Genomic DNA, 24,928 nt, shown 5'->3' with positions numbered 1-24,928 from the left:
GTTTTTAGTTTTATGGTATGATCTTGGTTTTTATTAATTGTAACAATGCAAAATATTCAAATGACTTTTATTTTTGAATTTTATATTAAAAAGCTTTTGACAATAAGCCTTCACCAGATGGTCCGTATATACTTCTGTCCCCATATATTTCCTCAAAGTATTTTCTTACCCTTGAAATACCTAACTCAAATAATTTCTCTGATAAGAAATAATCTTTATTCCCCATAGTCAAAATTAATCTTCTCTTCTTTTGTGCATTTTGATTACTGTTTCTTTTAGCGAGTATCTTATGCTATTTTACTTGTCTACTATTGCACCAATCTCACCCCAAGAATTAGTGCTTAAATTGGCAATTTATTAGTATTTTTCATATTTCTGTGGGTTGACTGGGATCAGCTGGATGATTCTTGCTTGGAGTCTTCCATATGGTTGCAGTCAGATGGCAGCTGAGGTGGGAGTCATCTGAAAGCTTGACTGAGCTTGATAGCTACTGAGGCTTTTTAACTCACATAGGTGGTGCCTATGCTGATATGAGAGGAACGGCTGAGGGCAGGCTGAGCATTTCTGTTTCTCCATGGGCTTGCTCCATGCAGCTTGCTTGGGCTTCCTCACAGCAGGGTAGTCCCAGGATAACTGGATTTCTTATATAGAGACCGGCTTCCTCCAGAACTAGGGTTTCAAGAGGCACAAGGAGGAAGCTGCAAGGTTTCTTACGTCTTATCCTTGGAAGAACTAGAACTTGACTTCTAACACATTCTGCAGACCAAAGAAGTCACCAAGGCCAGCCCAGATTCACAGAGAAGGGAATTAGATTGCATCTCAATTGAGAAGATGGTGTCATTCACATACAGGGAGCAAAGGCACTGATGATGGTCATTTTTGGAAACTATGGACCACATTTAGAATAGAACAGAATTTCAGGACTGAGAAGGATTTAAAAGATCACCCAATTCAACTTTTTAATTTTAATGAAGAGAAAATAATAACTAGAAAGAGGAAATAATTTTACATGATATATATGTAATATATAATATGCATAATATATACTTTTCTTCTCTTCCCCTTGTGAACTAAGCCCCCAACAATGTGGTACAATTGTTCACAGTATGTGTCATTTTTGCTCACAGCCTAACAAAAACCATAAATTACATATATAAGTGCTTCCTAAAATAATTAGAGTATGTTATAGAAAATAAGTTTAGCTGTCCTGCATCTCATTTTAAGGAGCAAGAAAAAAGCCCAGGTTTCCTCTTTTGGCTGCATTTTGCTCTGGAACATGTACACTTTTGACCTGACTTAGCTGTTGTTCTACATTGTGAAACTGACCCAAGAATAATTTTTAAAAAATAGATTTCTACATCTACACTTCTCGGAATACATCTCGTTTTGTTATTTGACCTTGGAACAGTGAAAATGATCTGTATATATAAGGCAAAATTAAATCAAAATGAAAATAAAAAGCATTCCTAAAAATGCAAAGCAAAGTGAAATAAATAAACCTAATTATGTTGAGTTGGTGGCATGCACAAATGGGAATTATGCCAGATAACTTTAAAACATTAATTTGACTGTACATGTTTAGTGGGATATGTGCTAAGGCCAAAATAACTTTCAAACAAAACAAAAAAACTTAAAACTGTTTTCTGTGATTATATCATTAGTAATAATTTTGTTAATTATTATTCTAATACTATTTTGTGTCATAGGATTAAAACTATAAGTCATTATGTTAATATCATTAAGAATTAAGATTTTTCATAATAAAAAGGGTATAACTATAAAATGAGAGAAGTTAACCAAAAATTTTATATTAACAAATTTATATTTGAAATTATTAGTGTAAACACAGAATATATATTCTTGTAAATGTGTATTTCTTAGTTCTGTCCAGTGAAAATCCTAGAAACAGTAACCAATGGCTATTCAGTAGCTCTGAGCACCATTAGTACACAGATTCTGATCTCTGAATATCATTTCCTACTAAATGAAGCTAAGGATCCTTGGAAAAATGGTTGATTTCAGGACTGAGACAGAAAGTGTACAAGATAAGGATGTAGTATTTTGTGATAACAGCAAGGAAAATGATCAAAGAACATTGATATCATGGTCATGTCAAAAGGAGACAGCATGAAGTGTATCTCGACAGCAAAAGTTGGGACAAATTGAGAATTGATAAAGAATAACAACTGAATAATCAGCAGAATAATTGAATAATCAATAATAATAACATTTGGTGAATTAAACCATCAAATATGATTTTAAAAATCTTATGAGTTCATAAGTATACTTAAATAAAAATTTCTTTTTTGGACATCTTTGGAACATGCTTGGGGACTCATCGACTATTCTCAAGATTAGTAAAGAAAAAAGGGAGGGAGGGTGAGGGTAAACACTTAACTTACATTTTCTGAGTAAATTTTAGACCAAATGCAATACTTTCTCTTTATAAAATCATCTCAGTTAATGAAATAAGGAATGATAAAATTAGCATATCATTTTATAAACCCTTATTTAATTAGCAAAGGCAGTGATGACCCATGGCAGCAAAAATAAAAAGTGATGAAATTGGACGTTATGATCCTCCCGGTAAAAGCACACCAAACACTTAGGAAGTAGTCCTGTCAAGAAATTGAAATTCAGTCAGGTCAATCTTCCAGATTTAATTACAGTTAACAAGGAATGCAGGAGACAGAGGAGCATACTAAATGACATCACAGAGTTGTAATGCACACATAAAATCCAGACTCTAAGAAACTACAGAAGTGCTTTGCAAATTTTAACATACATATAAATTGACCAAGGACCTTGTTCAAATACAAATCCTGATTTCGTAGTTTGGGGTGGGCTTGAGATTCCAATTTATAATAAGCTCTCAAGAGTTGTCAATGCTGCTGACCCATGGACCACACTTTGAGTAGCAAGGCTCAACAAGGTAAACTTAATTTCTTAAAAAAATAAAAAATAAAAAGGGAAAAGAAAGAAGGAATTGACATATACATTAAAAGTAACTCAGAGACATAATAATGAAATGCAGTGTGTACATCTTTGTCTAGATTCATCAAATCAATCAATGTAAAAATTATGAAAAATTATAATATTTGATAACATAAGGACTTGCTCAATTTTTAAGGTGTGATAATGGTACCACCTGGTAATTTTTTAAAGTTCTTATCCTTTTTAGATACATAAAATTTTTATGGCAAAATTGATATAATGACTGGCCTCAAGATCATCCAGTGTGTATTTTGGGTTGGGAGGGATTGGTAGTAGAGAAGAATTAGGGGTTATGAGTTCATCATTTTTATTTTCTACTTTTTCATGTTTGAAATTTTCCATAAGGAAAATGTTTCTTTTTAAACTGGCTCTGCAAAATTATTGAGCATTGTTTGGAAAAATCCCAACCTTTTTTTTAGTATCTCCTTAAATTCTTCATCAATTTTTTTATGTAAATGTGTAGATTATTTTTCTTAGCTGACTTGTAGATTTCATTACATTTTCAAGGATGACTGAATGTTTAGGAATACTACTAATGATACCTAAACTCCAGAAATAATCTCCTTTGAAAACAGCAAATTGAAGAAAACCACAAAGATAATAATTTTATTAAAATACATTTCTTGCTACTCCACAAACATTGAAACATATTTCCTGGTAGATAGTGTAATATCTTAATAGAAGAGCACCCTCTGCTGTCTTGACGAAAAATTTCACCACAAACAAGGTGGTCATGGCAACTGGAACAATATCATCATCATCATCATCATCAAATAAAATCAAGGTATGACAGTAGACTTATCTTTTCTTTTAAAACCACTATCATGAAGATTAAGAAGAAAATATTTCTTTGTGCTTGTATCTGATTTTTTCCTATCTGAGGCCTTTATTTAGGATCTACTGTTTTTATAGCTCATGCTATTTTCAATACCAATTAAAAACACTGTCCAAAACTAACAAAGAGAATTACTTCTTTTACTTGGGAAAATTCTTCCTTTTTGGCAAGCATAGTTAAAAATATAAAAGGGCTATGTGATAGGATTTCTAAGTTTTAGTTCCAGGTTCCAGTTCTTTTTCTAATTCACATGCAATCTTAGGCAACTTAAATTAATTAAATTAAACTTAAATTGATAAATATTTATTAATGTATGTTAGTTATTTTGAGCCTTTAAAAATCCACAGAATTTGAATGGATAGGACTTAAGAGATTTTTCCAAGAATTTTATAATGGTGAAAACTGTTCTTCCAAACAGTCTTTCCTGGATCTCTGATATGGAAATTAGATTAGGGTTGCTTTAGTTCATCAGTTGGCAAATCACAGGCTTGCACACTAAATCCATATCCCACTACTTGTTTTGGTGAAAAAAGTTTATTGGTACACAGTCACTACCATTCATTTATAACTGAAATAATAAAATGAATGAAACAATGGTTTTTAAGGCACTGGAGAATGATCTCTGAGAGACTAGAAATAAACTAAGTAAGCCCTAATATACCTGTAACTTAATGACTTGAGAAATTCCTGGTTGAAATTCAGGGAGAGAAAAAGAGACGAAGCCCATTGGATGCCCTGAGTTGAGGAGGCAGAGCTGGGAGATCACAGAAATATAGACATCTGGGGATCGTGAGAAAGAATATCAGAGCAAGAGAACACTGCAATGTGAAAGGTGTCCTAACTTTGAGGATTTTCCAGAACTCTGACCAGTGTGTGCTCATGAGGATTCTGCACAAGGCCAGGGAAAAAAACTGACTGAAAAGATGGGAGTGAATAGTGCCCAACACTCACACAGGCCTGAGAACAGAGCCTGTACCTGCCAACCAGACTAGAAAAACCCTTAATTCATGATTGAGTAATAAATAGAGGTGAATGATTTCCTCTAAACCAAGCACTGCTTCAGCCCCACATAGAAGCTAGACTTGAAAAAAACGATTTCCAAGTAACTTAACTAGATGCCAGCATAATTTAGGTCACAGTTAAGCAAGTAAGTCCTAAATAATCCATGGTCAAAGAAGAAACAAAAAGAGAAATTAGATAATATTCTAAACCAGATCATAATGAAAATGAGACATTTAAATTTGTAAGATATAGCTAAAGCAATTCTAATAGGAGACATTTATAGTTTTAAATGCTTATATTGGAATGGAAAAAGGCATGATGTAAATGATCTAATTATCCACTTTAAGAAACTAGAAAAATATGATCAAATTAAATTCAAAGTAAGTGGAGGGAAGGAAATAATAAAGATAAGAACAGAAATTAATGTTATAGAAGGCTAAAAGAAAATGAGGAAATAAGGAAAGAACAACCCAAAGTTATTTCTTGCAAAGATTAATGAAATTTATAAATATCTAGCAAGACAGATCAGGAAAATAATTGAGAAAACAAATTAGCAACGTCAGGAATGAAAAGAGGTTATCATTACTGACTCTGATGGATAACAAAAGAGTAATGAAGGATGTCTATGAAGTACTTTATGTCGATAAATTCACCAAGTTAGAGTCCTTGAAAAATAAAACAAAATGATGTTAAGATCAAACAGAAAATTCTAAATAGCTTTATATCTACAAAAGAAAGTGAAATTTCAGATTTCTTCCTAGAGAGCAGGCCTGCTAAGCAGTGAGCAGGACAACCACCCGCCCAGGGCCTGTCATGAAACTCCAGGAGGAGAGAACTCTGGGCAACCCCTTCCTGTACTCCACTCCCCTCTATAGCAATTGTACTCATGTTGTCTCAGGGCATGTCAGGGATGCAAAGGAGCACTACTGGCTGCAAAGATGGAATTAGAATTTATTTTCCAAGAAAAAATTTTCAAAGATATAAAACTAAGTGAGAGTAACCTTGATTTACACATGTGGTGAGAAACAAATTTTATCCATTTGGAGACTACCAACACAATTACTTGGACTGCCCAGTAGATAATGTCTCTGTGTGGAGCTAGGAACAAAGTTACCCCACAGATTTCTCTAATGCATTTGAAATTCTCAGCACGGCATCACTGCCTAGAAAGTCCACTGATACACTGGACACTTTAGAAATTCACCCCAGTGGGTTCCACTCCCGATCTGTTATGCAAGTCAGTTCAGTGCAATGAAGCTCTTCTCATGAGCTCACTTAAACTCTTGTCAAGGCTATGGCACGTCTCCTCAGTGCCCACCTGCATCTGTGCTTGTCATCGCTCTAATGGTCAGCTGAAACAATAACATCTAGGGCACCATATATATCATGCCAGATGTCACTTTCCATTTAACTTTGAATTCCTCTTTCTTGTGGAACAGTCTGAGAATACATGAATCTTTGAAATGTTACAGTGTTGAGTAAAGGGCTAATAAATTTCTCCTTTCTCCTCTTCTGTGGAATTTGGCTTTGGGTTAACTTTCTAGCCTGGAAACTTGATAAAAGTGAAATGTCAGCTGTGTTACTGAGAAATAACTGCATAGGGTAAAAATGACCTCTGATTGGGTGCTGCCTCTGTCCCAGGAGGGCAGAATGAACTGAAAATACCAGTTTGGGATACACAACTCTGGACTTCCGGGAAGTGTGATAATTCTTGCGAGTTAAGTGTCGCCTGTGGATACCTGGAAACTTTACCTATGGAGATGTTATTATAAGATTTGTGGTTCCTACATAGCAAGATTTCCTTCTTTCTAAGGCTAAATAATATTCCAGTGTGTTGTGTTTTTGGGTGTGTATCACATTTTCTTTTTCCATTTATCAGTCAGCAGACTTTTAGGTTGTTTCCATATCTTGGCTATTTATGAATGATGATGTGATGAACATGGGTTGCAGATATATTTTCAAGTTAGTGTTTTCATTTTCTTTAGATAAATACCCAGAAGTGGAATTGTTGGATCGTATGGCAGTTCTATTTCTAATTTTTTGAGGAACCTCCATCCTGTTTTCCATAGTGGCTGCACCAATTTACATTCCCACCAACAGTGCATAAGAGTTTCCTTTTCTCCACATCTTCACCAAGCTTGTTATCTTTTAACTTTTGGATAATAGCCATTCTAAGAGGTGTGATGTGATGTCTCATTGATTGGCATTTCTCTGCTAACTAGAGACGTTGAGCATCTTTTCATACCACTAATCTATACACTTAAAAATGGTTAAGACAGTCAATTTTATGTTATGTTTATTTTATCATAGTTTAAAAAATATATAAGATACGAAAAAACACGAGACTACTATTTCCTATTAGGGGTGTGGGACTTCTAAGCCAGGATTTTGCTTCTAAGCCACTTTTGCACCTACTTGTGTAGATCTGGCTCTGTCACACCTTAACTGTCACTTGGGGGCAGAGAGTAGCTCCTGGACCACTGTGGATGCTGTCAGGTCTCCCACCACTGCAGAAAAATGTTCATTTCTGCCCAGACAGTAGGCTGTGTTTCCTTTCCTTCCATCTCTCACAATGGAGCCAGGGCCAAGTGTGGCTATGGTAATCCTGTGAGTTGAAAGTATAGTTGAACTAAGAGGATCCCCAGCATGCATTGTGCATCCATCTATCTTTTATAAATATTTGCACGTGTCACTCACTATCTGACACTGTGCAACTAAGACCAGATATTTTTTTAAAAGTAGATTGAATGCTGGAAGCTGATATAAGACTATAACCAACATTAAAAACTTTTGGATTTCAAAATTTTTAAGTTTATCAGAGTACTCTGTCTCATGTTGTATAAAACTATAAATTTTAGCTTTTCCAAACACAAAAAGTCATTATTTTCTGATGAAATTGCTTCTTAAACTCTTGTATGTGTTGGTGTTCCATGTAGGATTTTTATTGAAACAAAACTGTTTTCAGTTTTGTTAAAACTTGTTAAAGTAATTAAGCAAGGAGACCACTGGACTGGGTGGCTCTAATGCTTTGGCAGCCTACAAATCGAAACCTAAGTCAGGGTCACTGCTCTTGAATCTGAGAAAGTGAAACTTAAGACCAGCCAGTAACAAACAGCCAACTGGGCTCTCCCAAACAAGACAGCTGCTGAAGCTATAGCCAGTCAAATAATTGCTTTGCTTTGCCTCCACATCTTCTCTATAGAAGCCTTTCCCCTATCTTCTGTCAGCTGAGCACTCCTAACTACTTTTGGCTTGGTGCTACCCTTGGTGCTACCCTATTCAAATGAACTCCCATAAATTTTAATATGTCTCAGTTTACTTATAACAGTTCAAACATCCACTGCTCTCTGTCAGTCATGTGTAAGATGCTCCAGTCCCTACCTGCATACCGACAGTGTCAGGATGCTCACCACCCAGAAGGCAGGGTACCTAATGCCCACATTGTCGGTGCCTGAGTGTCAGCTCTGGGCTGCACTGAAAAGTGTGGCCTGGCTCTGCTGCTGCTGGCACATTTGGTGATTTCACTCTAGAATATCCCTTCTGATGTTGCTGGTTCAGAATCAGACAGGGAAGCCTAATAATGTTATGCAACAAGTTTCAGTTGGACTATTTTTTCTGCCAAATGTGGCAAGAGGTGTGTTTGCATGTGTGTGCACGCACATTTATATCCATTTTCAGGTCCCTGCAAGTCACCTCTTCGGATATGAGCATACTGGGTACATTTTGTCATTCTTCCTGTGGCCACTCCACAGCTGAGACCTCTGGTGAAGACCACGGCATAGGCCGGAACAGAGAGGCTGGCTAAGCTGCTGGATTAACAAAAGTGGGCACAGGAACCACTCTTGGCAGGGAAGGGGGGCCAAAATCAAAATATTGCAAATGTAAGAGGGAAACAAACCATCCCTGCTAATACAATTGGTAGAGATGCTATTATTGAAGACCTGGAACCGAGCATGGGCATAAGCAGGTACAGAGGTTAAGAGACCATTATCAAGAAGACACAGTTCAGCGCAGACAGGAGTGGATGAGAATGAGAGAGGACACAGAAAATAATCAGCTGCCTGAAGGCCTCCAGGAATGAGAGAATTCCAGGGTTCACAAGCTCAAAGCTTCCTCCCTTCATCTCTCCATGACCAGGTGATCTCATGGCTCCTGAGAGACGAGGGACTAGAGGTTGCCTTAGAGCTCCCAGGTCGTCTTTTGCGAGGGTCACTGCTGCTGGTGGTCACTGTGTAGATAGAGTCTGTTCCAGGCACGGGCCTCATGCATTCCTCAGAATCCTGTAGTTTCTTCACCCAGTCCTGAGAAAAGCCCCCCATGCATACGTATATTATAATACAAGCCAAATTGCTTAAAACAACAGAAATTTACTTGCTCACATTTCTCAAGCCCAAAAGCCTGAAATCAAGATGTCTATAGAGCTGCGTTCACCTGAGAGGCTTCTGTGGGGAATGTGCTCCACGCCTCTTGCAGTGCTGGTGGATGCAGGCGTTCACTGGCTTGTGGTTGCATAACCCCGATCTTCGCTTCTGTGGACACATTTCTTCTTCCTCTTCTGTGTAACTCCTCTGTGAGTCTGTCTCCAAACTCCTTTTTTTTTTCTTTCTTACGAGGATGCATGTGATTACATGTAGGGCTTACCCAGAAAACACAGGATAATCTCCTTCTCTCAAGAGCTTTAATTTAATCACATCACATGTAAGGTACCATATAAGGTAATATTCTCCGGTTCCAGGGATTAGGACATGGATATATCTTTGAAGGCCATCATACAACTTATTTTAGTACTTCTTCAGACTAAGTGGACATAAGCCCAAATCACAAAGAGTATCTGCTTGTTATAAATCAGGATTCTTTCTAGGTCTTATGCAATAAAACTTATAAAGGAGAGATGGGGATAAAGGAAAGAGAAACAGAAAGAAAGAGAGAGAGAGAGAATGCAAACAGAAAACCACTTGACAGAGAAGAGTGTTTCTGTTGCAAAAGACTACAAATTATCTAAGGCTTTGATAATTCAAAGATGTGAAAAGGCAGATTGGGGAGATCCCACAGCAGAAAGCTTGCGGGTTCTCCCCAGGGGCTCTGGAAGCACAGGCTTCAGAAGCCTCCCCCAGTGGCAGTGACAGTTCAGGTCCCTGAGAGTAACACGGGATCCAGGCAGCCTCCCGAGGTGAGGGCCCCCATGGGTTTAGAGCATCGCGGGAGGGGAGGAAGCAGCGGCAGCTCTGAGGCATCAGGCTGTGGTAGCTGTGGGACTTGCCAGCTGGGAACTGAGGGAAAGGTGGGTCACTGCATCTGAGGATGAGACCATGAACTCTTCTGGGAGGGTTGCCCCACATTACGTGTGGAACGTCCTGCCCAGTGGAGGGAGTGGAGGCTGTTCACAGGAAGACCCCATGCCTCACTTTGCACTGGAAAGAGAAATTGAGGTGAGAAGATTTTAAATATGGGTGAAGGGTTCCATGTGGAGGATGTGGTCACAGGAAATAAAGCCTAGGGTCTCAGGAGCTTCCGTGTTAATGTAACATTGCAAAGGGTACTCGCTGAGAGAAAAAGCAGTATTTGAAGCTGTTTTCTTTTTCCCCTGAGATTATAGAAACTGATAAAAATGACCCCCAAATGGGAAATTTTCCCTAAATGGGTTTAAATTCAGAGTGTGGCCTAAGCACTGGCCCTGACTGGGTGTCACTCTGCTGAAGATGGGTTTGAGAGGGTTTCTCTTTTCTATTTGTCACATATTTCTGCCTACGGGTGCTTCTTCCATTCATGAATGTGGCCTATGACCTTTTCATATGTCATCCCAACCCCTCAAAGCATGGAATAGTGGAGCAAGAGGGGGGTTGGTGTGTCATGAGTCCTGGCTTGCAGGGGCTGGAGGAGCCATGAGCGCTTAAAGGGCAGGTGTTCGAGGCCGGGCTGCTGAGGAAGGACTCAGGCTCCACAAGATGTGAGTGACACTCTTCTGGCTCAGCCTGAGCAGAATCAGAAAATGAAAAATGGGATCATTGGGAAGAATTAATTTTTTTAGTCTTTAATTACTGTGGGAGGACAGGGACTTCATCACTAGACAGTTTGCCTTGTGCACTCAGTTCTCTGAAGGATCTCAGAAGAGTCATTCATTTTAAGTTTGTTGTTATTGTTGTTGTGAGAATGGGAGTATGACTTTCAAACCCTTTACTAGTTGGAGCTGAAACAAGAAATCTGAATGTATTATTTGTTTTATATTATCCAAATGCTGTCTTTCCAGTAAACACAGAAAAAGAGTCAGGCAACAGGCAGAGAGAAGATAGTTCCTACAGATCCTCGCCAATGTATTCTTAATAAAAATTTTAAAAGATTGATTTAGGGAATTGAGCTATATTTGAAACCAATTCTATTAATAATTAAATTAAATATATATGAACTAAACTATTCAAAGGAAGTCTAGCTCATGATCACATAGCTGTTAAATGATAGTGCTGTAAATCCAGTTTAGAGTGTCACAGTGGATATTCAGAAAGAGCCAACCATACGCTAATAAAAGAGACATCCCGAATATAAGGACAGAAATGGGTAAATGTAGAATGGGAAAGTACCTAGCATGCAAGCATGAAATGAAAGAAAGCTGATTAGTGAATTAGCATTAGGCAAGGCACACTTCAATGAAAGGAAATTACTAGAGTAAAGAAAGATATTTCATAATAAAAAAAGAATTAAAAACAGAAAATTATAATAGTCCTACATTTGTAGTTGCATATTAATATGGCTTCAACATAGAACAAAAAAATGACAGAACTAAAATGAGAAACAGACAAAAATACAACCATAGTTGTATATTTTAATATGCATTTTTTAGAAACTGATTTTTAAAAGGCAAAATATTAGTAAGAATATAGAAGCTACAAACAGTGAGACTAACATCCTGGCCTAATGTTATCATTGCTTATCAGCTGAAGAAAACACATTACTTCACATGCACATAATACATTTACCATTCTTAGCCATAAGTTGTGCCATAAAAGCCAAGTCTTACCAAATTTCAAATTACTGAATCTATACAAAGTATGTTCCTGGGCACAGTAGAATAAAACTGTAAGTCAATTACATGAAAATAACTTTTTAAAATTACCAAATATTTGGGAATTAAACTACATAGCTATAAATAAACCACAAGTAAAAGAAGAAATTAAAATGAAAATTGTAAAATACTTTGAATTGAAGGACGTGATGAAAGCTATATATCATAACCCATGGAATATAGCTGAAGCAGTCTTCAGATGAAAATCCTAAAACTTTAAATAAATATATTAGAAAAGAAGAAACATAGAAAAGTAAGTCTCTAAATATTAATTAAAAATAGTTAGAAAAAGAAGGGCATATTTAATGCAATGAAGAGGGATCACAAGGAAATGGTAAAGACATGAACAAATATAAATAAAATTGGTCACACAGGTTAATAGAGAAAAGCAATGCCAAAATAAAAAAGCAGCTTTTGAAAACGATTAGTAAAATTGACAAATCCCTATCAAGAAAAGTGAAAATACAAAAAATCATGAAAGATGCAATGGAGACACGACTGCAGACCCTGCTTACAATAAAAGCGAATAGAAAGATACTGGGAACAACATTACACCAATACATTAAACAATTCAGATGAAATGGACAAATTCATTGAAAAAAGCACAATTTGCCAAAACTGCACAAGACATAGAAAATATAAATAGACCTAAATCTTAAGGAAATTAAATACCCACAGGAATGGCCAAAATTAAAAGGACTAAAATATCAACTCTTTTACAAGTATGTAGGGCACCTAGAACTGATGCACATTTGCTGGTGAGACTGTAAGGTTAAAAATGTGCTTATTCCATGATCCACCAATTCTACTCCTGGGTAGGTAGCCAAGAGAAATTAGTGCGTGTGTCTACCAAAAGACAAGTGCAGAAATATTCTTGAGTTTTTTGTTAATAGTCAAAAATTGGAAGCAGTCCAGGTGTCTATTAACAATAGATGAGTAAACTGAGATATATTCATGTAGAGGAATCCTACGTGACAATGAAAATAAAATATCTACTGCTAGATGTTAACAACATGAATGACCATCACAGACTTAATTTTGAATTAAAAAAAGCAAGATATAAAACTGTATGTATAGTGTGATTCCATCCGTATGAAGTTCGTACGCAGACAAAATTAATATATGGTAGTAGAGCTCAGAATAGTATTTTCCTTCAGGAATATCAACCAGAAAGGGTTATGAAAGGGCTTCTAGGATGCTAGAAATGTTCTGTATCTTGATCTAGAGGATGGTTACATGGGGTGTAGACATGTGAGAATTCATTAATCTATTCACTTGATATTTATGTTCTTTATATAGTGTAGTAGTTCATTAAAAAAGAAAATAAAATAGTTTAGAAAGAAAACAACAAGATAGGTTCTATTAATACCTGAGACTGGCAGAAAAGCTATGAAATTAGGCTAGGGGGATGTAATTTAGGGGAGCCTTCACCCCAAAGAGAAAGACTCAATGGAGCACAGGTGTTTAGAGTAAATGGAAAAATAAATCCATTTTATTTTTGTACATTCGATAACACTACTCAAACAAAAGTAAACAGCCTAATTAAATTAGTTAATTAATGTTCTACCTATAATATAGGGTCTGACTCACAGTAAACATTTAAAATGTTTTATTAATACTGTTGCTGCTGCTACCACTATTGTTATTTTGTTGTTGTTGTTGGTTGTGATTATTATTAGTGATTGGGTCTGAACCAGATACTCTTACACCACTGAGTCTCTTCTCATTTCTCACTTCCATGTCTCATCATTCAACCCATTCTTCTCATTTTCTCTGACTCTCCATTAAGGGGCAAGTCAATACTGGGTGTGGGAAATTGATATAGACTTATCTTTCAAATCAGACTGTGGACCTGTGAGATGAATGAAGGGACAAGAGGACCTGAGGGTCATGCTCTCTCGGGCAGGAAACTCGCAGACAGCCAAGAAGGAGGAGGAACAGGTGATGTCATTCCACTTGCCGTTTTTCAAGATGATCACACAGTCTTCCCCAGAATCAGCGTTGTTGGGCTCATGACTATCCCAGTTTTGGTAGGTTAACTCCCTTCCTGTCAGATCCACAAACTGGCCTTCAGTCTTCTCATCTGTGATGCCCAGGAAGGCCTCTGCACTGGCTAACACCAGGATGGCCTTGTTTTCTTCAGCGTTCATAGGGGTGGCCACAGAGGCCTGGGACTGGGCACACAGAGCCTTCACTGCAGCAAAGGTCATCTCTTTACCGTTGCTGAGGAAGAACTTCTTCCCAACTTGTTTGCCCTGAAAGAAGATCAGCCCTAAAATGGGAAAATGTGGATGACACTGGCTTGTCTTTAAGCCCAGCTCAAGGTATTTGTCTGGATAAAGGCTTCTAGGGTAGAGTTGCCACATGAAATACGGTATGTCCAGTTACATTTGAATTTTAGGCAAACAATGAATTTTTGTTTAGTATAAGTATTTCACATGCAATTTTGGGACATACTTATACTAAAAATAATTAGTTGTTCTTTACCTGAAATTCAAATTTAACTGGGTGTCTTGTCTTTTTCTTTGTTAAATCTGGAAGCCCTAATCTGAAGAGACAGACTGGAACACAGGCCTTTGTCTTTTTGGACCAGAGCTCTAGAATACATATAATTTATGATTCTTAAGTTTTACTCCACTAAGAACTTGAAAATAAATAAAAAATGTCTGAGAATATTTGTCCCAGGCCAGGAGGGCAGAAAAGAAACATGTTAAGCCCCATTGTCAGTTCTCAGCATCAGCATAACAAAGGGAAAGGGGCATAGGTCCCATTTTCATGATGCATATGTACCCTGATAGTAAAGAGTACAGAATCAGGGTCTCTGGTGTCAGACTGACTGTAGTTTATACACTGCCTCTGCTACATATTAGCTCTGTGCATTTGAGTAAATTACGTAGTTTCCCTTTGCCTCTATTTCTACCGTAAGGTTGTTGTGAGGAGTTCATGAGATCAGACTATGAAAATTACCTATACAGGTGCTAGAAAGTTATATATGTTCAAGAAATAATTTGTTGTCTTCCACGTTCCCAAACTTCAAGCACCCTGAAAAGTAAGAAAGAAGGCTTACACTTTTTGATACGGTCCAATTCTGATCGCAGGGCTGCTCTTTCTGAAGCAGCCAGGGTAATATGGTCACCTAGAAAATTAAAACAGAGTGAAAGAGCATTGTTGAGAAAGCATCTTAGAACTCAACTACCCTCATCACTCCAGCTGATAGCCAAACAGTAACCAGCCACGTAAGTGAGACCATTGGTCATCAGTTGACCACAGACACACGAGTGAGTCCTGCTGAGACCAGCAAAGAAATCACTTGGCTGATCCACAGAATTGTGATTTAGATAAATGGCTGTCGTTTTGTTTGTCTGTTTGTTTCTCATGAAGTAAAAGATAACTGACATACCATGTATCTACTGCTGTTGTGAAAATAGGCATAGCAAGTCCAACACATAGAGAATTTTTTCTCCTCTTTGAACCAGAGCTGCACATTGGATTGATTCCACTGAGGGAGAGCCAGGGCTTAGCTCTCTAGGAGGCACATGAGGGTTTATGAGTCTGTAGGCACTGATAAGAATCTCCTGAGGCTCTAAGTAACCTAGAAAAGTCTGAGGCTATTGGTCAGGAAGCAGAGTTGGGCACCTTCCCAGGAGGCAGCAGGAGAAGGGGCATTTCCCACATGGTACTCAGAGTTCCCGGACCCAGGGGCCTTCAGCCTAACCTTGCTGCAGTAGACACCTTACCCAAATTATCTCCATGGTCTCCTTTTTGGCCCACTGGTCCTGGTAACCCAGGAGTCCCGGGATTCCTTGAGGCCCTGCCTTTCCAGGAGGGCCTTGCAAGCCTCTGAGTCCTTGGCCTGTTGGAGGACAAAGAAAACAGGACTCAATATTCATGTTCCTACTCAATTTCTCCAAAGGCTTGATGCCCAGTCCTTTCCTGGGAGGAGGGAGATATTGATCCAGAGCTAACTTATCCAAGCCACTGCTTCCAAAGACCATAGAAGAAAAGCCTCGTCTGTCCCATCAGGTGGTCTGCCTTGAGAGTCAACTCCCTGAGCCAGAAGGACACTGTGTGTCACCAATTCCTGTGTGGAAAACTGGGAAGCCAGAGAGTCTGAGCTGTATCTCTGTTTTGAATTATAATACGGCATTGAGAGAAGTACAAACTGCATGAGTGTGACATTACCCACCTTACATCTCCAGGCAGCTTCCTCTGGGAGACAGAGTCACAGAGACAGAACAGCCCAAACTGTATCTGGTTCTCCCTTTTCTCCCTTGGCACCATCACGCCCATCTTTGCCTGGGAAGCCGCTGATGCCTGGAGAACCACAGGCAATCACAGGGCAGGTCTTTTGGACATTCTCACAGTTTTCTGTTTCTGTGCAAGATGCTGTCACCACAATCAGGAGGAGGAGAAGGAGCAATGGAAGCAGAGACATGGTCCTCACCTTGGGGTGGGAAAAGTCAAGGATGGTTATCTCATCTTGTTCCGTTAATCAACACATATTTTCCGAACATGCCCACTTTCTATATAACATACATACATACATATATATGTTTCTGTATAACCTGTACTGTGCACAGGTATTATAGAGATGGATGACCCATTCCTGGCCTCCAGAAAAGGGATTTGGGAAAGTAAATACTGCTATGACATTGTGTGGTTAATACTTCAATAAAGCTAGGCACAACAACTTGCATTGTCATGGGGAGAGGGGTCACCAGTGCCTGGGCTTCTGGTGTTACTGCTGGAAGGCTATGAGGGTGCTCTCTTTGTCCTTTGTGAGAGCAAATAGGCCTACACATTGCGTAGCTCACTCATGCCTGTGAGTTTACCAGGTAAACTCGGATGGAGACCCAGGGATCTGTAGGAGCTCTCTCTCTCCCCACCTCTCCCCTCAGAGCCCATCTGTCACCTGCACACCGGCATCCCACCCTCATATCTGGACAGTCCACTGCCCTCCAGGACCAATTAACCAACATTTACTCAGTGGCAGGCATTGAGCTGCAGTCTAATGATCCAGAAAGGAAGAGTCACTTCTCCTTACCAACCCAGCCAGAATTAACTTGAGTGTGCTTCCTCTTGCTGTTTTATTTCCCACTGCAAGAGACACTTGCAAGGGGGAGAATTTTCTCTGAAAATTTCTCACTATCTTGGCCCTGGCAGGGTGCCTGATCCCTCTCTACTTCCTGGCAGGAGTTCTGTGTGTTCTATAAGTCAAAACCATTTGCCATTAGATCACCTTCCTTGAATACCATTCTATTTCTCCATCTCAGTCTTTTCAAACATTTCATCTGCCTTCAGAGTTCTCTACCAGCTGTGCCTCCCCAGGAAACCTCAGCAGCCCAGGCTCAAGGGTCTAATCCTTCTTGGCTCTTTTCGAAAACAAAGGCACAGTCTCACTTGCAAATGGTCAGCTGAACCCAGGAGAGTCACAGATGCCCCAGCATAATCAGAGAAAGAGATACCCTCAGCATGGCTTTTGCCTGCCACCTGCCCACATCCACTTCCCAGAAAGTCTCCTCTAGGCCCCCAGATCATGTCAAGTCCCTAGACATTTGATCTAAGACCCCAGATCCATTTACCAGAAAGAAATCACTGGGACTTCTTCAGAGCAGGGATGCAGTGACGAGGAAACTGGCCCTCCAGCAGGATGCTCTGGCGGACGTGTCAGGGTGAGGGAGGAGGCTGAACTTGGTATCGCAAGGCCCAGTTAGCCTTGTGAACAGGGACAGCAGAGGCCTGGCCTTCAACCCCAGATTAATAAACAACTCTTCTTAAGACCAGTTCCCAGGGGCTTCTGGCACTGTGCTTGGTGGCTGTTTTCTTTAACACTGTACAGTTCCTCCTTTCAGTTGCCTTCCGTTTTGGCAGTTCTTACTGCTGAGCCGCCAGAAGTAGGCACACATGGTTAGTCATGCCGAAATGCTTGTTTCCAACAGAGAAACGAAAAAGATTCCCATGAATGCACCCACACGCTTGTGCATACTGGCCGTACACACAGACATGCCAGTGTACACACACACACTCATCCGTGGAGGTGCAGCAGACGCCTTGCTGCCTTTAGCACACCTTGACTGCTCCTGCCTCAGGCTCTGCACTGGGCGCCCTCCCAGCCTCGACGTCCCCTCCATTGTGCCGCTGGCAGGCTCTTTGTCTTCCATTCCTGTTTCAGAGAATCCTCTGTTGATAGCTTTATCTGAGTTGTTGCCACTGTCTATCCTCTTAGCTTGCCTTATTTTCTTTCATATTACTTAGGACACATGATATTATATTCTAGCCATTTACCTTATTTTATCACAATAAAAAGTAGGAAAGTATAGATAACATAAAATGTACTGTTTTGACCATTATCAGGTGTACAATTTGGCAGCATAAATTACATTCACATTGTTGGGCAACCATCAACACTATCCATTTCCAGAACTTTTTCATTCATGCCTAACTGAAACTCTGTACCCATTAAGAATAATTCCTCCCACCAAAAAAAAAAAAAAAATCTTCATTTCCAACCCCACCCTTACCCTCAACCCCTGGCAACCACTGTTCTACTTTTTGTCTTTATGAATTTGACTACTCTAGACATCTTGTGTAAGTGGAATCCTACAGTATCTATTTTCATAACTGGCTTATTTCACTTAGTATGATGTTTTCAAGGCTCATCCATGAGGTGGCATGTATCAGAATTACCTTCCTTTTTAAGTTTGAATAATGTTCCACTAAATGTAAGTACCACATTTTTGAAAGCTTCATTTTTAATAGCCAGAAAAACTGGAAATAACCCAACTGTCCTTCAACAAGTGAATGGATAAACTGGAAAACTCACAAAAAAGGGAACAGATTATTAATTAATATAATAACTTGGATGAATTTTAAGGGAATCATGTCTTAAGTAAAATAAATATCTCAAAGGTTTACAAATTCTGTGATTCTTTTTAGATAGTATTCTTGAAATGACAACATTAAATAATGGAGAACAGTCAGCAGTTGGCAGTGAGCAGGGCTGCAGGGAGGGTGTAACTATGAAGTGTAGCACAAGGAAGTTTCATTCGGATGATGGGACAGTTCTGAATCTTCATTGTGGTGATTATACAAACCCATGATTGTGATAACATTTCATAGAACTATACACCAAGAAAAATGCAGGCAAGTAATGGTTAAATCCAAATAAAATCCTTATCTCTTTGTTTTGTTCCAATGTCCTGGTTTTGACTCTTGTACTCTGGTGTGTTATATCCTACCATTGGTGAGTGATGGATGAGGGCACATGAGAACCTTGTTTTTTTAAACTATTATTTTCCACTTGTCTGTGAGAAAAGAAATATTTCAAACGAAAAAGTTTCCAAAGGGAATCTCAAGGATGCTATGAGTGATCCAAAGACTATCCCTGCTTCCTTCAGAGCTTTGTCCAAGTTGTGCAACAATGAGAATAGTTTGTGCAATGGCTTAAAAGTGAGAAAGAGTAGGCTGGGTTCCTGCAGATAATGCTGTCCAGTCTGACTGGTTTTACAGTGTGAGACCCAAAAGTGTGAGAGATGAGATATAAGCCTGTTGACAATAGGACTTATAAACTATGTGAAGGACTTTGGATCTCCTCCCAAGAGTCATAAGACAAATTCCAATAGAAGAGGAATGATCATATTTGAATTTTTCAAAAACTGACTAAAATGTGGAGAAAGGTTGGAGGGGAGCAGGACTGGGTAAAAGCAGAGCTGGAAGAAGGTGTGTACTGTCGTCTAAACAGCAGATGGTGGTGGCCAGAATTTGGGTAATGGCAGTTGTATCGAAAAGGTTACACATTTGAGAAACATCTACAAGGTATAGTTGATGGAGCTTGGTTGGATGTGAAATGGTGAGCAAGAAAAAGGAAGTTGTTTGGACACACAAATTTCTGACTTGAATGTCTGGGTGCCATTCAACTGATTGCCAGAGGTATAATGAGTATCTTGTGGGTAAATGGCTTGACTTGTCTTCTTTGTTGATTCTATTTGAAGACTGTCTAAGTCAAAAGATCAGAAATGTGCCTTTGCCCACCCCCCACTTGGCGTTCTGGTTTTGGTGTATGCGTAGTTTTGAGTTTTTCTATGCTGATTGTATTTATATTAAACTACTGGTTGTTAAAAAAAAAAGTAGCTTGAATCATGTGCCAGTGGTCAAGAGGGATAATCTAGAAGTAATAGAACAATAGCTTAGTGAAGCAAAATTTATTTAATTCTGAACAGCATTTCTAATAGATGTCATGGTGGCTTCGGTGGTGAAGGAGTCCATCACAGGAGCTTCAAACAGAGGTTGCAGAGCCATGTGGTGAAGTATCATATAGGCCTCCAAACACCAGAAGGAAAGTGCATGGGATTCCCTTCCAGGTCCTTTCCAACTACACTGTCCTTGGCTTGTGGAGGGTCTGGTTTCCTTACTTTCTGCTGACCCATCCCCTGTGCCTAAAAGATGTCCAGGATGGTACAGAGCCACAGTGACAGAGACCAGGAGATCCAGGGTCTAAAAAAGGCTGCTGGCAACTTGTTCATCTCTCTTTAGTATCCAGACTTTCCCCTTGCTCCTACTCCAAACTGGCAGGAGATGAAATAAGGCAGCTGACTCCAGGTCACACTGGAAGTACTGGCTTTGATCACTGTGCTTTTTATTGAACCCTTAGTCCAGAGGTCAGTAAGCTGTCCTCTGGATCTGACATTTCCTGTAACTGAGCTGGGAAGGTGTGGGCTTCTAGGTGGGAAGTCAGTCTGATTGAGTCACTGCTCCTGGTGCAGCTATGAGTCCTTCCTGTTCTCCAGAGTCTGCAGGAGGTCTTTCCCATCACGAGATAAACTTCTCCACGTGTGTCAGCCCCAGACTACCCAGTCCTCACTCCTCCTCATCGATAAGGCAACTGTGCATATTTGTTCTGAATCTTAAGCTCTTCCTAGAACTGCCTCCACCCTGGCACCCCCTCTAGACAACAACATTGCCTCTCTGACCTGTAGGAGGACTGCCTGCCCCACCACACACACACACATCCCTTTCCTCTAGTGGAATGGAATCCCAGCTCAGCCACTTCCTGGCTGGATGAGCTTGCCCAAGTTCCATCTCCTTCAGATTCTGTTTTTTCATCTGTGAATCAGGACACCACTGTCTTGGCTATATGCCATGGTATGCCCCTGTATGGTCCACACTTAGAGCAACATGGCATGCAGTTCACCATGCCAGCCTGCTTAAGACAAGGTCTTCACTGCCTCCAGGATGACAGCACAGTAGTCTTCCTACCTTGGGAAGCAGTGTTCTTGGGCAACCCCATCTGGGAGGTATGGTTTGAGATTTAGAACCAGAAGGTTTGGTTTGAGCTCATGACTGTGAGTTTAGACAGACCACATGTTCTGGCTGAGCCTCAGTTTTCACATCTATAAAATAAGATTTTGAATCTTGTCCTCTTTCCCACAGGGATGTGATGTCACTGTGTTTCTAGTAAATGAGAAGTGTTAGACTGCCCTCCAGGCAAAGACTACCAGAAACACCCCTAAAGTCTTTTAGATTTTTTTTCGCATTACTACAATAGGGACGTTACAAACAGTGGTGAGTCATATGACTTCTCAGTAACAGGTCTTCAGGAGGGAATTTTTTTTTGTGGGATTTGGCATTGCATTGAGTGATTTGGGGGAAAGGTTTAAGGAACAGGTGTCTACACTAGATAGGATGCTGCAAATAAGATGAAGCAATTCCATCACTGAGTTATTATAATAAATTTTATGTAGGAGGAGAGAGGAATAGGACAAGGCAAAGCTATGTTTTGTAAAGGAACAGCAGATAGTCATGGTAGCCAGGAGAGGGACATGTTTTCATTTTTGTGGTTCATAGAGTGACTTTTTATCTGTGTCCAGATATAATTTTGGAATGGTCATTGTGTCTCCTGTTAACCTGAAATAAATAGACTGCCAGATATTGCTTCAGCAGAGAGGGATTTATGCAGGATCAGCAGAGCATTGCAACTCAGGGTCTGCAATCATGGCAGGCCGTACACAAGTCCCATACAGCAAGGGAAGGGTCTCTTTTATAGAAAAGAAAAGGAAGTTGGGAGGGCTATAGTAAACAAGAGACAATGGCTTTTTATTGGCTGGGTCCTTGCCAAGAAAGGAGAGTCCTTCTCCCTGTTGGGCACTGCTGTCATTACAGGGCATGAGAGCTCCCCCAACGCTATTTAATTGAGGTTTCTGTTTGTTATTTTTCACACTCATAAGAGAATGATCTTGTTTTATGTTGGTGTTCTGTGAAATTATTTATGGTCAGCAGAGAATGCCATAGTCTGGCTGTGAGAGACAGCTGACAGTGGTCACATGGTTTTTCTTTATCATCAGTATCCTTTGTGGCCAATGTCTGATCTTCTCCAACTTTCTGTCCTTTGTTTCTACTTACACTGTTGTTTCCAGTTGCTCATTTTTGCTCATGAATGCTTTGAGAATATGAAAATATCATGGGCTTTCTTCTCAACAAAGACAAATATATTTACTCATAGCATCTTACAAGGTACATCAGAGAGGTCATAGGTCATACCTGCCATGGGCTGGGAGGTAAGAGCCTGTCACAGCTGCCTGCATGATGGAGTCTGAGCTTGCCTAGGTTATGGCCCTGAACACAGGGTAGGTGGGTAGCTGCAGTAAAGGAATGTTGGAACTTAAGTCAACAAGGGCCTGCTCCTTTGCCACAGAAATTGTAACACGTTTGGATCTCAGAGTCCTCTCAGACATTCTCTGCTCCCTTCCTTCCCTCACGCCCCCTCCCAGGGTTGCTGTATCCTTACCACCAGTGCATCCTCCCTGTGAGGCTGCTTCTCTCTAACACGTAGAGAGTTTTATTTGGGGGAAAATTATGCTTAGAGACTGAGATTGTTTTTGCCAATGGTTTCTTTAACACAGGTTAACTGCAGAAATTTCACAAGCCAATAGCATACACAGTAATGTCTCTTAATAAGCCAATAAAGAAATAACATACCCCAAACCCATAAGAGGTTCTTGGGAGAGGAGGCTCCACCAACCAAAAGCTGATGTCCAGCTGTCAGCACAAGAGTGAGAGTCCCCTGTTACAGAGCACGTTGCTAGGGAATGATGGCACCAGGGTTGGAGGGCAAGATGGTCTTCAAGGGTCACTGCATGCTTTCTCTGCCGCTGGGAAGAGTCACTTCTACCATGGTGGGAGCTAATGCCCTAAGGTCTTCAGAGCTAGATCAGCAAATGGCAGTTCTGCTCAGACCAAAACTCTCAGAGAGGATGGTCCTCACAAACTCTGGGTACCTGGTCTTAATGTCCCCACACCATAGATGCTTCTTCATCTGTTTTTTGTTGATAAGCCCCCAAGAGGGCCCTTCAGCAACTGAGCTACTGAGCAGTTATCAGAGACAACAGATGAGATGATGACATCCTGACACAGCTTACTTCATTCTTATATCAGAACAACTTTACTTCTAAAAATAATTCTTTTGTCTTTGTCATAAGCAAGCAAGTTAAAACACCTTCATTTAAGTCATCAACAAGGGCATTTGAACTCATATCAAACCACACAATGATCTAAACAGGAAAGTTTAGTATAAAGAATTCTTAAAATATGGTTAAAAGTAACTGCCATATGAGAACACTCCCTATGGTTCAGACCTTACTGGAGAATTGAATCCAGCGGATGGCAGCAAACTGTGCTAGTTGGCCTGGCCAGAGCTGCTCTGCAGCCATGGGACGTGGGACTCGACCCTCCGGAGCAGAGGCAGGGAGGCCAGCAGAGCTTGCGGCCACTCTGGCTGGGCATTGGGAGTGCAGGCAGATGCAGCAGGCCTAGGGCATGCTGGTCCTGGGCAGAGAGCTGCTGCTTCAGAAGGAAGAGGGATTGCTGGAGACACACCTCAGGGCTGGGGGATGCACAGGGGAAATCAGGGCACCTGTGCAGGCAAAAAAGCCTGCTGCGGCCGTGCAATTCCCAGCCCCGCGGAGAGGGCTGCGCGAAGTTTGCGGTTAGACTAGGTCTAGATGGCACGCTGGCTCGCTCACCGAGGGACTGCCTGTTGGGGGCTTGGCAGGGAAAGAGCTCTCAGGATATTCTCAAGCCCACAAGTCCCATCCGGAAACTGGAGGTCCCTTTTTCTTGCAGCTTCTCTCTAGTGCCATCTACTGTGAATGCTGATAGCGCTCACTTTAAAGGAGAAATGCTTAAAGGAATTCTCTGGTTTATCATAGAGCGTACATTGAACAGTAAATCGGCACCAAGAATCCTTTGGTAACTGGCACAGTAGGTGTGTCTGCATGTCCACATCAGTGTACAGGGGGACATGAATGCCCTGAGTGGGCCCGCTGTCAGCATACGTAGCATCAGGGATTCCTCCAGCCAAGCCTCATGGGAGAGCCTGAGAGCCAGAAAGGGAAGAGGGGTGTCCCTGGCTGGTTCTGGGCTCTGAGATGGCCTCTTTCTGTGCACTCACACAGAAAATCCCACAAGAGGACACAGGGAACAGGCAGGAGGCTGTCTACAGCCTTGCAGAGAGGTCTCATCAGAAGCCATCTCTGTAGACACCTTTGTCTTGGATTCTCATCCAGAACTGTGAGAAAATAAATGTCTGTTGCTTAAGCCTCCAATTCTGTGCTATTTTGTTATGGATGCCCAAGCTGATACCTTCTTAGGTCAGGGGAACCCAGCCAATGCCCACGATCACGTCTCTGGAAGGGGAAGTTGAAGATATAGTTGAGAGTACCACTGGACAGGAAGGTCCAGTAAGAAGAGAGTGGCTGGGCAATGTAATGCGAGGGAGAGGGGGTTAAGGAAGATGTTCTCTGCCAGAAAGGCCAGGAAGAGACTAGTTGCAGCCACAGCTCCAGAAGAGCTAGTTGCGAGCTGCTCCTCCTCCACATTCCCTTGGGTGCCCAGTCACCAGCCACCCCCCCCCCCCACCCAAGGCAGGAGGGAGGACAGGAAGAGGACATACACACTCCTGATTCTACTTCATTCTGATCTGAGTATTGTAACTTAGCCAAATGCTCTCACCTTGTAAGCCTCAGTCCTCCAGCTGTTAAGTGGCC

At 40.6% G+C, this 24,928-nt stretch overlaps 1 protein-coding gene and 1 long non-coding RNA gene across 2 annotated transcripts in view; one reads left to right on the top strand and one right to left on the bottom strand.

Annotated features, from left to right (window-relative positions):
- Window positions 1-24,928, top strand: part of LOC140699347 (uncharacterized) — a 300,931-nt gene that overhangs the window by 47,962 nt on the left and 228,041 nt on the right. The window lies entirely within an intron of this gene.
- On the bottom strand, window positions 13,685-16,323 carry MBL2 (mannose binding lectin 2). The gene is given in 5 exon segments (XM_006206677.4): window positions 13,685-14,160; window positions 14,956-15,024; window positions 15,626-15,691; window positions 15,694-15,744; window positions 16,143-16,323. Coding segments are annotated over 5 exon segments (843 nt in total).

The sequence above is a fragment of the Vicugna pacos genome, chromosome 11, assembly GCF_048564905.1.
Source record: "Vicugna pacos chromosome 11, VicPac4, whole genome shotgun sequence".
In the NCBI taxonomy this organism is placed as follows: Eukaryota; Metazoa; Chordata; class Mammalia; order Artiodactyla; family Camelidae; genus Vicugna; species Vicugna pacos.
The sequence above is the reverse complement of the archived record's forward strand: the minus strand, read 5'-3'. Positions and strand labels throughout refer to the sequence as shown.